The sequence below is a fragment of the Xenopus tropicalis genome, chromosome 2 (genome assembly GCF_000004195.4).
Source record: "Xenopus tropicalis strain Nigerian chromosome 2, UCB_Xtro_10.0, whole genome shotgun sequence".
In the NCBI taxonomy this organism is placed as follows: domain Eukaryota; kingdom Metazoa; phylum Chordata; class Amphibia; order Anura; family Pipidae; genus Xenopus; species Xenopus tropicalis.
The window spans coordinates 107,748,659-107,763,982 of record NC_030678.2 but is presented as its reverse complement, the minus strand read 5'-3'; the positions used below and the strand labels follow the sequence as shown (position 1 = coordinate 107,763,982).

The 15,324-nt window shown below is 35.1% G+C and overlaps 1 protein-coding gene across 1 annotated transcript in view; it reads right to left on the bottom strand.

The window, feature by feature from the left end:
• dmd.3 (LOC105946662) overlaps positions 1–15,324 on the bottom strand; it is a 1,093,908-nt gene that overhangs the window by 646,460 nt on the left and 432,124 nt on the right. Inside the window, exons 22-26 of the mRNA XM_031897001.1 lie at positions 7,898–8,043; positions 5,825–6,037; positions 5,217–5,330; positions 2,943–3,098; positions 947–1,117 (exon numbers count right to left, since the gene is read on the bottom strand). Coding sequence (XP_031752861.1) covers positions 947–1,117; positions 2,943–3,098; positions 5,217–5,330; positions 5,825–6,037; positions 7,898–8,043 — 800 coding nt within the window. The remainder of the gene's footprint in view (positions 1–946; positions 1,118–2,942; positions 3,099–5,216; positions 5,331–5,824; positions 6,038–7,897; positions 8,044–15,324) is intronic.

Sequence of the window (15,324 nt, the reverse complement as noted above, 5' to 3'; positions counted from 1 at the left end):
TTCCTCCGAGAATCAGCCCTGTGTGGTGCTAGCCTAAAACAGGACATGCAATGCCAAAAAAAAAAATTATCTGTAGTTGCTGTAAATAAATGTAACTGTAAATAAAATATTTCACTTTTTAAGGTACCCTGTCCTGTTAAATGTCTATAAGAAATCCTGTGTGACACTTTGCCATATATGACAGAGGTTTTTATGACATTATATAAAGGACATTTGGCCGCTGCTTATCTTCCTGGGTAAAAACAAAACCATATCTGTAGTAATAAGTTAAATCAACTGGATTTGCTGTGTTTTTCTTGAAGACTTTTCGCCAGTCATCCGACTGGCTTTCTCAATATATCATGACCTGGATGAATGAGAATCTTCAAAAACATATAAACAAAACCCATTGTATTCGACTAAGTTAATCAGTTATCTGCTGAGCAAACATGTACATTTTGGCCATATTCAGCTTGAATGGTCTCCCCTGTGGCTACACAGCAGCTTACCTATAAATGATAGCAGTGACTCTGAAGCAAACACAATGTTTATTTACCAGTGCAGGCTAACTGCACATTATATTCAAATACCAGAAAACACTTACTTTTATTTGTTTAATAATTTAATAAGTTTAAACCATACAAAGGATTGGAGTACAGAGTTAGAGATCATACATTTAAAAAAAAGAAATAAGGATACGTGGGGTACAAACACATTTTCTAAATAGAGCAACTGAGACTGTATAGAACTGTATAGAGGTACATACATACCCAATAATGATGGAATACAATACCTATCAGAACAGTTGCTGTTCTTTTGTTATGCATCAGATGAAAGACAATAATTTACTTTAATAAAATAAGGTGCATTAAAGTACTATATTTTGGTTCTTACAAAAGGTAAGAAACAATAGAAATAGACCTCCAAAATCCAGTTAAATTGAATTTAGATAACAATATAAAAATACCTTTAACTCTTCTAAAGCTTTTTGAAGCTCTTCTGGAGTCTTGTATTCAAAATCTCTTTCTGAATACTCATGTTCGGCTTGAGTTACCCATTCTTGCATTTCTGACAAATCTTTCCGAAGGCTTATTGTTTTATCCAAGCCACCTTTGAGTGCTGCTTTTTTTGCATTAGCCTAGAAAAGGAAAATGCCAATGAAAACATTTACTGCATTCTATGTGTAAAGAAATTCAAATATGTGAATATAGACATTTTTTGAACAATTTTAATTGACATATGCACAGGATTATATTAGGGGTCATTTATGACCACAACCACAGGTGCGCTTCCACACCTTCCCCTACAGTCAAAATGTGATCTTTGTACTTCCTTATAGTTGTACTTGGCACTGCTTAGCCATTCCTGTCTTTCTGCCGCTGTTGCACCTGTTGAAACAGGTGAACTCTGAAACAACTGCCACCTCCTGGCCAGGAGGTAACTTCAGGGTTCCCTTCTCACCCAACCTCATAAGGCACAGCATACTTGTACATAAAGAATGGGGCACAGACATCACTTGAAATAATGCAGCAAAATGTGCACACAGTCTAAATAAATAAATAAATAAAACCCATTGTATCTAGGACAAAATAATTGCATCAGGTGAAATGCCCCCTTGCAACTACAATAATGCTGGCATTCTAGGGACAACGGCTGCATTGTGGAAAAATGCATGACTATTGCCCTTTGCTCTCTGCACTTGCAGAGGCAAATGAGCTCTATTGCTTGATTTTTATGGTGTAAATTACACTGTTTGAATAGCAAATAATTCACTCTACCATTTAAGATTTTGTTCTTGAAAAAATATATCTTTTTAGTTGGTGTGTAGGCAGCCAAGTGCATTGTGCCTGATTCTGAGCTTTTAGAAAAAGCCAGCACTGCACATTAGAACTGCTTTCAGGTAATCTATTGTTTCTCCAACTCCCATGTAACTGAAGGAGTCGCAAACCGGACTTGGATTTCTTACTATTGAATGCTACCTCCCCATTGTTCTGCTGATCGGCTGCTAGGGAAGGAAAGGGAGGGGGATATCACCAGGGCCGGAACTAGGGGTAGGCAGAAGAGGCACCTGCTTAGGGCGCAACAGTGAGGAGGTGCTAGCCCAACTCCTAGTCCGGGATCTCTTACCCCCACCACAGATTTACTGCGCTCCCCCATCTGCACGCCATCTGTGTGATTTATATGTTGCCCCTGCCCCCCAATGATGCCCAATGGTGGGGGCGAAGCGCTGGCCAGGTCGCCTAGGGCCCCTGGCCGGCTTGGCCCACCTCTGGATATCACTTTAACTTGCCCAGCAGTAAAGTGTGACTGAAGTTTATCAGAGCACACGTTACATACATGTCTGTGGCACTTGGGAAATGGAGAACATGGCTAACCCCATGTGAAATTTCAAAATTAGATAAAAAGAGAAAAAAAAAGAGAATTCTGCTGGAGAAGCTCTATTAACTGTTGGAAAAAAAATGCATCAATTTTGTCATGTTTTCCCGGTATGACAGTATTCCTTTAAATTAATTATCAAAATAAAAGTTTCATTTATGCCTGAAACCAACATTTAAGAACCATAAGAAAAATCATATTGATGCCAAATATAGATATAGAAAAATATAGCTATACTGTAATTTAAACTGCCCCCCATAAACAAAATCCTAATCTGCTAATTGCAAATTACTTTGATATATTACTGTCTATATAACAGTTAATTCGACTTTCAGTGGCTCTTGCTCAGTTGGATTTCAGTATCATGCAGTCAGAAATCGGACATACTGTATGCTAAGTGGTAACAACCTACATCCCCCCCTCCCCTGACTCCCAGCTGTATAGAATTTATAATTGCTACATTGGGTCTGAACTGAAGTCATGTTTCATATATTATTGAAAAAGCAGCAAAGATATTTTGGTCCTTGATGGTATTACCAACAACATTAATAGAAGGGGAAAAGAAATACAAACAGAGAGCAGAATACCTGTCTACATATGTGGTCCCACTGATCATTCAAGTTTTTTAAATCTTGCTTTAGTTTAGACGAATAAACTGGTTCTGCTTTACTGATCAGTTTCTGTCCCACATCATTGACACTGGTCACACTGGGTTGTATCGTCTGGATGTCGTTTACCAAAGCCTGTAAATATATATATGCAGATAAAAATCACAAGATTGAAACTGAATTATAGATCTAAATGGGAGTTACCTAAGTTGATAAAAACCTTAAGATGCATTCAGTGCTACTGAGTTTAACTAACTGAATGTGGGTATAGTGATACCCAATTATCTTGAGTGAAAATGGGCACAATAATCAAAACAAAATAATTTGTATATTGCTGCTTTTTAAAGATGTTAAGGAAATTGTAATGTTGGTAAAAGTAATTAATATGATTTTGCAATAGTTTTAATCAGTTTTTTCGGCTTGTACAAGACACTGTATGAGGCAGATTTATCAAAATTTGGAGTTTTAGTGGAGTTTTCCACAATGAAAAATCTTACATTAAAAAGCATGAATGTTGACTTATTTAATAAACAAGTACAAAGGAGTACAAACCTGGGCCAAATACAAATAAGAATACAAAAACCTCTAAATCATCATTTCTGAAAGAATTTTGTGCATTTACAAGCAAAAAAAATTAAAATAAAGATTGTTACAATTTACCTAGGACAGCTCCCAATTGACTTCTACATGCCAGTTTTTAGATTAGTGTTTTTCATGATTTTTACACTTAATAACGAAAAATGTGTGTTTTGAGTAATTATTTAAATACATGATTTTTAGCACTAAAAAGTATAATTTATGTTAATAAATCTGGCCCTATGTGTAAAATGTTGGTGTTAGCCATGCAACAATGTTATTATAAAAGTATCTACTGTATATTAATAAATGTAAAGGCTGTTGCTACTACTTCTTATTATGGATTTAGGACACTACAGTATACTTGTGAAATTTCTAGATTTCCTTAATCTTGTGACAGGAAGGAAGTACATATTGATGCATGCAGATGGAGCAGTCTTTGTTCTGACTTTACAAGGGTTGCACAGTATATGGAGCTCTTGTGCACATAATAGCACAACATGTCACAGAATATATTTCATTGAAAAAGTTGTGATAATAGGATAAGTAAGCCTTTTGATCATAAATACCCCCAAAAAGACTCTACACAGCCCCGAGAATAACATAACTTTCTCCCAGCACTCAGTCTCATGCAGTTTTTTTTTATCACAACCAGCTTACATTCAGTTCTCTCAGCCACTGTACTTCTTAGTAGTGATGAGCAAATTTTTTCACCAGGCATAGATTCACAGCGAATTTCTGCATTTCGCCATTGGTGAAATGTTTTGTGAAACTTCGCGAAATGGGCGTGGTCATGTCAAAATAGGCACGGTCTGGACAGAAAAGTTGCGCGATGAATGCATTTCATGGATTTCTCTCAGTTTCATGAATTTTCTTGTTGTTTCATGAATTTTACAGTGAAACAGATCATATTCGCTCATCACTACTTCCTAGTCTAGCATAAAGTTAGTTATCCTTTTTTTTGGTTGAAGAGGTGTCTACTGCACAGTAGACACTGCTTTGACCATCTTCACAGACAGAGGGAGGAGAGCTCATTCTGCATTTAAGTTTATTTAGAATGAATTTAATCATTTAACCACCCCCTCCAAATGTCTTGCAAAACAAACTATGCATTTATTCATACTGTAGATGTTGTTCATGAATCATTGAGAAAAGTTCAATTCAAGGAAATGTTTCTCCTAATTAAATTTCACGTTTTTACATAGACTTCAATGGAGGTTCATATGATTAACCATAACATAAGTTTTTCTCATTGAATTGAATCTGGCCCATTATGTCAAGCTATGGTGAAGCTGTGCGACTGGCGGGCAAGAAGCCACATGTTAGAAATGTAGCCTTTTATTTTTCAGAATTATTACAGGTACTGAAGTTAAGACACCATTGTACATTTGACTATGTCTGCATGATGGGTTCAAGGTAGTTTTGTATGTTTTGTACATCAATATCAATTCAATTTAACATTTTTTTTAACTTCTCTTTTGCAACATTTACTATCTTATAATACCCAGAATCTCTGAATGTGTAAAGCTGGAATATTTTGTGTTATACAGTTTGGAGCATGCAAAAATACTTTTGCATAGAGTTTTGTGTGTAATATTGTGTGCAACATGTCATGGAAGATTTTTTTATCAAAATAATAAAGATGTATTTTAATAATTTTGTGATAGATATACTTACACTACATTGTTCTAGCTGTTTTTCAAGAGCTTCAGAATCCCCAAGGGCTGGCCATTCTTCATTGAGGAATACATTAACTTCTGCCATCCATTTTTTCAGAGTCTTCATGTCATTCTGTTTGTGAGAATGTGAAGGATAAGTGCAAAATTATAGTTGCTAGGTGTGTCATTACAATTACTTGGTAGTTCCAATTGCAATATAAATCCCAAGTGGGACACAGATTTGAACCAAGGCAGTAACTCATGGCAACAAATGAAATTTTTGTGGTCATTGTTTTATATGCAGATCAATGAACAAAGCTTAAGACTGAGTGGTTGCCATGATTTACAGCCCAGGTGCAAATGTGACTTTTATTTATAAATTAACCCTAGTGCATCTCCACTAAATCCAATTCCAGTTTAATGTAATATATTGCAAAGATTGTACCAGGGAACCAGAAGTGCTACCTGCTGATCGTTTGCTATAGGTAGTTTGTATTTTTGTTTTATATTCTTTTATATTCTTTTATATTTCTTTTGTGCTATTTATAATACTATTTCTAATGGTGCACATCAGATAATACTCATATTGCTGTACAAACAAAACAATAAATGATAATTTGATAGTACCTGAAATTGTTTTAGTGTGCTTAGCAATTCTTCTAATTTTTGGCATTGTCCCACAAGCTGATTTGATAATGTCTTCCAGCGGTTTTGAGTTAGGTCGATTTCTGTCAAATATTTCTGTTTGACATCAGTTGGTGCTTTTCTCGATAACTCCTCTGCAGTTTTGCTGAGATAATTCATGTCAGCTTGATGTTCCTGCAGGGAACTTTGTAAGGCCTACCAAAGCAGAAAAGGCAATTTACTTTTCTTTGGCAATGTTACTCCAAATAATTCAATATGTAAGCCCTGTAAGGCTTAATATCTGCATGAGAAAAGTACTAGTATCCTAGAAGAAATGCAATAACTCAAGTTTTCATTAAGGTACAGTGTGAATACAGCTCTCAGCGTGTGATTATATTGTCCTAAATGTGGTCTCATATCTTTTTAAGCTGCTTTCCCCCATAATTCAGCCGTAAGAGGGTGTAATTAAAATTCTATGTTTGTAATCCTTACAGGTATAAATAGAGAATTCAAAATTTAAAGATTTTGAAATGATCAAAGTAAAGACTCGGCAATGCAGCCTTTTGTGTGCTGTATTATCATTGTAAGACATTCATAAAGGAAAGATCAATAGGAGCATGATTGGATTGTTGCAAGCTGTGATCAGCCAGGCAACAAATGTCACATAAATAACTACTGTGATTGTACCGATGCTTCAATAAAAGGCTACAGTACCTCTGCACTGGACACTAAACATGAAGGTGAAACATTAAATCATAGAGCCATACCAACTTTTTTTAACCATTTGTAATATTTTATAAACATTTTCATATGTTAGAAATAAAAAACCTCTTAGGATAAGAGGCCAGACTAGATGCCATAAAGTGTAAATTAGACAACTATGGTCAACAATATATACAAGTCATTGTTATCATATTATGTGGTAGGTGTGCTTTATATCCCATCATGCATGCTTGCTTATTTTCCACCTAATTTATAGACTATATAGTAAAGTTATAGCATTTTATACTGACAGTATGTGACTAAAAAAAACTGTTGATGTGGTTCTTGGTTAATACTGTATGTATATCTAATTTCTCAGTTTAAAATGAGTGCCTGTGTTTCATTTAATTTATAAGGTCATATTGATTTTTCTGAATGCAAAAATGCTGTACTTGTGCCCAGTGCTGTATCTAAGTTTGGTGCCACCCTAGTCACCGGACCCAAAAGCGTCCCCAACATTGTGGAAGTAACGTCACGTGCAGTGTTTCTCTAACTGGTTTCTGTGCTAACAGGTATGATTATGAATTCTATTCATGAATAGTATGAATAATATTTAGCCTTGAGATGTGAATTTTATATTCCATACATACTGGTTTTCATTTGTTCAAGCTTAACCTATTGGCAGCAGCCCAGAGCATGTGGTAGCCTTAGGTTGGTACAGATAACCAAAACTTAGGAGGGATCATTTACAGAGTCAGACACAATCAGCCATATTTTCTGAACTTCAAGCCCTGTCTTGCACATAGGAAAAATTGTCTCAGTCCCTGTGCTGCATTACAGAGGGTCCCATGCATGTGTCCCATACACACAGCACTGCCTGCATTTGGCAGTGATGCATTCATAAGGGGCAGGTGGGGGAGGCATGTACAGTAGGAGTCACTCTTCCAATCCCTTACCTTGCACTCTATGGGGCAGATTTATCAAAATGTGAGTTTAGAGCTTAATACATAAAAACGTTCACGTTCCATTCATTCCTATGTGATTTTTAGAAGTGTATTTATCAGTGGGTAAAAGTTAGAACTCACCATTTGATAAATACGCCTCTAAAAATCCCATAGAAATGAATAGAACATGGGTGAATTTTTATGTATTAAGCTCTAAACTCATATTTTGATAAATCTGCCCCTATGCATGTAACACTTTGCATTATATATTATCTATGCATTGGCCCTATCTATGCATTGGGAAAAAATGCAAACTTTCACCATGAATCCATAACTGGTGAAAAAATTAGTTTGTCACTATTTTTCAGCAAAATCTCTGAACACAAACAAGCTGCACTTATTTGGACTGTTAAAGCAGTACTGTACTTACCTTTAGCTCCCTGAGTCGTTGTTCCATGATTTCACATTCAGTAACAGTGACCTGAGGTATAGCGAGTTTGGTTTCGGACTGCTGGATCCACATAAGGATAGTGCTCATTTTCTCCGTGTACTGCGTAGGAGGTAAACTGTCTAGAACTAAAGAGAGTGTATTTTAAGTATATTTCATTATAAAGTATATTTAATTATAAGTCAAGGTTTTCAGAGGCTGTAACATGCTTGTGTACATTAAAAACATTCACTTTTATGAAAAATTAGAGATCAACTGCAGATATGTATCCAGACTGCAGACTCTGACTGGTGTTGTGCATGTGGAAGAGAGAATAAACAATTTTGATTTTAAGAGAACCAAGATTAATATTAAGAATTTTTTTAATGGAGAAAAGATAGTGGTCTGTGTACAAAACCACTTTGCTCCCTGGCCCATGTTTTGTAAAAGGGGCGTTGTGTCTTAAACACCTAAAAACAGTAATGATTTATATGTATCTGTCCTGCTTTAAAGTATTCTATATGGATCATGAATAATGATATGCTCCTATTTGCCCTATTGTAAACACAGATTTGATAGAAACCAGGTTAATGGGTTTGTAAATTTAAGTTTGCTTTTATAAAAGGAAAAAACTTGCACATTGAATGTTCGCTTATTTATTAAAAAGGAAGACTTGTTCATATAAAACACTTGAATAATACTTGAATAATACCGTATTTTTTGGACCATAAGACGCACTTTTTTTCCCCCAGAAGTGGGGGGAAAAAGTCCCTGCGTCTTATGGTCCGAATATAGCCTACAGATATACTTTAAAAAAATGTTTTTACTTGCCCGTGTGGTCTCCTCTATTTACCGGCGCTTAGCTCTGGCGCTGTGCGCATGCACAATGACGCGCATGCGGAGACCACACGGGCAAGTAAAAACATTTTTTTAAAGTATATCTGTAGTCTATATGCTGGTACAGATGGGGGCAATATGTTGGGTGCTGCTGGTACAGGTGGGGGGCAATATGTTGGGTGCTGCTGGTACAGGTGGGGGGCAATATGTTGGGTGCTGCTGATATAGGTTCGCTTTTAATGCACATAAAATATTTTAGGACAGTATTTGTTTCAGAATCTTTTTTTCTTCATTTCCCTTCTCTAAAAACTGGTGCGTCTTATGGTTCGGTGCGTCTTATGGTCCGAAAAATACGGTAATACCTTGAATTTTTCAAGTTTACAAACTTTTGTTTGGACAACTCCCATTGACTTCTATAGAAACTGGCAAGTTTTCAGGTGGCAAACTTTTATATTTGAGTTTTTGAATTTTTAGCACTTAATAAATACCAGACATTTAAGTTTTTGCACCATAATTTCATAATTGAATGGTGAAAAAGAAATGCAAACTGGAATGTTGATAAATCATCCCCTAAAACAAAGACATTGCACAAAGGAGCAAATATGTACACATTGAACTTTGTAGAAATGTTCCTTTATTTTAATTTCACGAGCACATATACACACATTCCTACACTACAGTACATTACACACTATATGGGAATAGAAGTAGATGTTTTATACTATGTAATTCACTACAAGATATTTGAATTGTTAGCTCCAAATATATTTTCTAAGTACTTCTAAAATGATAACATTTATTATAATGGAATTAACGTGTTAAGTGTTAATGTGTTGATTAATTGGAAATGGTCTGGTTTAAATGTAATGAGGCCTGGCAAAATTCAAATATTTTTTAAAGGTACACTTCATTCTAGCATGAGAACAGTATGCATCTGTTTTATTGGCAGTGACTACAAAGTCATATTTTACTTCCACATGCCCAGCATCTCTTCTGGCTGTTACTTGCTGTATGTCATTTGTTGATCTAGGTCAAATGTGTTTAAAAGTTTCAAGTAGATGCTAAATTTGAAAGCATAGCTTTCCACCTTTGTTTTTTAGTATAAAAATATAAACCTTTTAGTATTTTAGAACCATAAAACATAATTATTTAATGGTAGTAGTGCATAGTACAACAGGGATTTCTTTGATTATATTTGCTGATATAAAATAAAGGTAAAAGAGAAAGGATTTATGCAATCATGATGAACAGCAAAGGAAAGAACCTTCCCAGGGGCCTGTCTTTGATGCTAAACTTGAAGGACAAGTAATGTATAACAATATGAGTTAACAGAGGACACAACAAGAAATAAATTAAAAAACAAAATGTCTTAGTAAAATGTTACAGACTATGTTTTTAACCTAAATTAAAATTAAAGGTTATTTGAAAGATTAATTCCCCTACTAGGTTCCCATTTCTGTATTCTAACCCTGTTGAAGGGAAGTTTCCACAATTAGACAAGGGATCTAGTGACCTGTTCCAGCCAATAGGTTATATAATATGAGAAAACACATGTCACTTCCTCTTTGGACTCCACTTGGTACCAGGGATGGATGCTGCTGGGGACCCAGAGGCAGGAGGCATAAGCAAGAATATTGAATCCAAAGTTAACTGAGTGAAGTCAGGATGTGAATTAGGTAAAGATAGTGGCAGAAAAATAACCCCTTAGTGTTTGACAGACAGGGCTTGTTTGAAAGTGCAAAATGGTGCTCTACCAGGGTAGGATCTCAGCATAATCCCTTGTGCAACCTATTGAGACAAAGTGGTACACTGGAAGCAGGCACCTGTGACAAGAGTAATAGCCACTGTGAACTATGCTTTCAAAAATTTGGTGTACAAAGGAAATACTTCTGTTATATATCATATTTTCAATAAATCACTTCTTCCTGATTAAGAATCACTACCCCCCAAACTTTTTGTTCGAGTTCAGCTTGATGAGTGAACCTGTCCTGTTTCGCTTCGCAGACAAAAAAATTTGAAGTGAGGCTAACGTGTGACTTTTTTTAATGCAACCTTGACTATTTTTTCTCTACCGTGACATTTTTGATGCTAACATGACTTTTTCCTTACTCAGCAAAATTTTTCCATGGCAAATTTTTGCGCCGTTTCACGAATCTATGTCTGCTGAAAAATTTTGCTCATCACTACTGCTTAAGGTAATGCCAATAAGGCATTGCTACTAAGAAAGATTTACACAGTGATCAGTTTATAACAATCAATGTTTAAGTAGTTATAATACTTTCCAATATTACTCTTATACCTGTATGTATCAATGTAATGGTTGAAAATAACTGATGCATTACTAAAGTATAAAATCAAATATTCTATTCACTGTTGCATTTACAATGCTGATAGTTTGGTTTGAATCATTATATAAAGCAAAAATATACAGCCTGTGCTTTACCTTTATAAAAAAAATAACATTCTCTGATTTACAAGAGGATGAAAACAAATAACTTTTGGTGCTTGACAGTGTACTTTTGAAAGCCATCACTGTAAACAAGAATTCAAATTCTCAATGCCATTCAGTTAGCCTTGGTACAGTAATTCTTTTTTCTTTTTTTTTTTTGTTAAATTCCATAGAGAGCAAGGAGACATTCATTTAAATACACAGGTGACTTTAAACCAGAGAATGGACCACAACTTAAAAACATCATTTTGTGCTCGATTAACTATAGTTTTTTCTAAAGTAAATAGTGGCCAAACTTATACAGAATGCATAATATCATTTAAACATCACACCAGATGGGATAAATCACATGGTTTGAGTTTGAGTGCCACTGACAAGAGGTACAGTTTTGGGTCAATTTGGCTTCAGCTATTTGCAAAGAGGTGAGATCATACATTGCTGGCCATTGCTGCCATTCTCTGTGTCTATTATCTTGCCATTTGGTGTGTCTAAAAGCCAGCTTCCTTTCCTTCAGCCATTTTCAATGTAGATATTTGTGCACCACTATATTAGCACACAAGCAGGACTCATACTATTATGCCTTGCACATCTTGATACTGTATAATAGAATGGCTTATTTAAAAATTTGTATAGCTTAGTGAGATTGCAGTTTGTAAAAGGTAAATTGTAATTATAATTGTTTTGACTAGTACAATAACTATTCTAGAAGATTCATTGCATAGATCTAGTCAGCACTTCAAGTCATATACCATTTCTATACAATGTATATACAGGACAGAAAAAGGCTTGCAACGAGCAAAGGGTTGTGTTTGAGCAGTTCTGCTCAGGGTGTTTTCAAGTCAGGCAAAGAACAGCATGCACATATACTTATGTGTGTGGTCATATGCTATGAGAGCTATGGCAGATTCAGCTATTTAAAGTACAGGAATTTTAAAGGAAAAGGAGAGTTAAAAACTAAGTAAGCTTTTACTATTATTAATACTATTTAAATAAAGCCATATACACTTACAGAATTGCTGATCTGATTCCTCAGTGAAAAGAAACACCACATTTCTTTCCTTCTATTCTGTATAAATGATCTTCTGTGTCAGGCATCCAACTTTTCGAAAAATCCTCCAGGGCATGGTACAAGCCTGCTCAATTTGCTACCCCCTCCCCTCTCTGCTGTAATCTAAGCCCAGAGCACAGAGATGCAGGCTGGGAAGTAAAGTCAGATTAAGCTAAAAACTGCATCTGCTATATTAAACAAACAGAACGACTTTCTCTATTGTGGCTAATAAATTGTCAATAAAATGGGTCAGTTGCTTTCCTTCTTCTATAAATACTGTACAAAACATAGATTTAGACAAAGCTGGACACTAAACAGCAGTTGGATCAGTAGTTCTTTGTAACATCCCAGTGGACATCGGACATTTCATCCAATATCACTGGTCTTCATTACTTCTGTCAACAAGATAAACCTAGTTTTACCAATTAATGTTTTCAAATTGCTTGCCTTCTTTTTCTCTCTCTCCTCCATTCTTGACTAATGCAACTCCTTGTAGATTGTAAGCTCTTGTTAGCAGGACCCTCAGATCCAATTTTATTCTGTATCCCTTGTTTGTTTTATTTATTATTATCAATGTTAACTCATCGGCTTGTTTTAATGTACACTTCTCACTAGGGCTCCCCTGTGACTATGCTACACCTTTGTAAAAGTGGGCATATTTAGGCTTCGAAACATGTTGGTAATTTGTGTTTTTTAATATTGTATGCCTATGCAGTTATTTATTACTTTAGATTATACTGGCACAACATTCACTATACTTAGAAGAAGAGGAGACATGAAACATGGACTTTGGCATCGTTAATCCCCTTTAGAATTGTGTTTTTGAGTTCCCTTAAATATTCTAAATTGTAAATGCACCTTTGCTTTTATTTATTACAATAATAAATATCTGACTACAGAAAGGCACCTCTTCTTTTCTGTCCATAGCTTTTACTGTCTGCATCTTACACCACTTTTACTGTGGAGGTAAGGGATGCTGCCATTCGACATTATTCATTTATCTGTGTCTAGGACTTCAGATATTGGTGTCTTTTGTAATCCAGGTGTATTTCATCCATTACTTTGTTACCTAATAAAATACTGTGTATTTGATAAAGGTTTAAAAAGCTGTAAGAATAAACACAAGTATGGTATTTATTCAATTTTATGATTGGGGCTTTTGTATCCAATTTCACCATTCATCAGTATGTGTGACTTTGTCCTCTCCTACATGACCATACTATTTTTGTTGGAAGTGCAAAGATTCAATTGTGTGTCTGTAATACATACTGTATCCCCCCAACAGAGCTCACGTATTATAGTAATGTGTATAAGATGTTCTTTCCAGTCCATTAAGTATACTGGTATTTTATAGCTGGTCATACAAAATTGGATCTGTTCCTTTACAATCCTTGCCTGAAATACAGTATATTTCTAACTTTTGCATTTTCATATTTGAACAGAATAAGTGAACATTGTCTGGACCTCTATACAGGCAACTGAGTTAAGACAACTTGCATTTGACCTTGCATTAAAGATTTTAATTATTCCAGTTATTTTGTTCTGTAGCTCTCATTGCAGATTAAAGCAAATTAGTTTGATTTTAGAAATCGGAAATTATACAGTACTAACTGATTGTTTAGATAGCTTCAGAATACAGAATACTTTTTTAAATTTTAGGTAAACCCACCTTACAGAAAACTATAGGGTTCATTCATGACCTTGAGGGGCACAAGTGCCAGGGCACTAAGGGGCACAAGAGCTTAGTACTCATTCTGGAAGCTGACGTGCCTCCCCCTGCCCACCCTTCACTAATACAGTGCTTATTAATGCAGTCAGTGCTATATTACTGTAGGGGGGGTCACAGACCGCTGTGCACTGAAATGGAGTGCAGAGGCCTGGGTTATTTGCACACACCCAAAAGCAGTGGGAAAAGTGCAAAAACAAAAGCTGATCACTGCCTTTTTTTTTTACACGAGTTGTGTTTGGGTTTGGAAATGAGCCATAATGTGATTTTATTATTATATGCTCCATATTTATTAGTTACACATATGAGCTCTGCTCTCTGCATAAATACTAAGGGGCACCACTTAATGCTTTTGCACTGCTGCCCAGAGTCATTGTTAATGACCCCTATTGTCTTTAAAATGGTTGTTATTTTTTTTAAGATTATTGGATTAGGTGAACCACTACCTAAACAAAGCAAGATAAAAAAAAAACTAACAACTAAAACATAATTAAAATGTAATATTTACCCTAATTAGAACTACAGCTTTCAAAAACAATATTTGATTCCTTGTGTGCAATGAGTATAAAGGAACATAGAAGTTGTGGCACAACTCTTGAATATTAATAACTCTCTGTTAAAGCCCTGTTCATTAAGGACCCTTTTACACAGCTTGAAATTCTTTTCATCTTTTAAAAATAATGTAAAAAGGGGGACGTTTTGAATGAAACATTAATAAGAGGATTTCTATGTTTTAAACTTCTGAGGATTAAATGCACAGTATTAATCTTTGGAATAGATTCAGTAGTGAAATGAAAAACATGAAAGTGTAAGTTGATAGTTTTCCCTTTTACACTGCCTTAACCTACCCAGTGTGTGACTTTGTGGCTTCGTATTGATTTTCAATTAGTGGTAGTGCTGACAAGACATTTTATTTGTTTGGGCAGTCACTTATGTTATTTTGGTGATGTATTAAATATATGTAATTATATTCTTGGCAGAGATTATGATGACTTTAGAGAAAGCTGAACAATAATCTTATATTTAATTTGTTTTCAGTTTATAGTAATCTGTTGTCTTTTTTAATAAACTCGGATAAACACATCAGTCTTCAGTCACATAATCATCTATAAAACTAGCACATTCATTCTCAAATCAGCATAGGCGCACACTGCTGTTTTTAAACCTTTATATCTTTATTATAAGATATACATCTTCATTATAAGATATGAATAAATAAGAGCTTGTAGTTCTATATGATGGTATGTCAAAAGGTTCAGCCCCTTCAAATGAAATCCAGTGCACATATACAGTATACACTTATTTATAAAGGCCTATCTAAAGATTCACATAAATAAACTATATATACCAATACACATACTAAACTAACA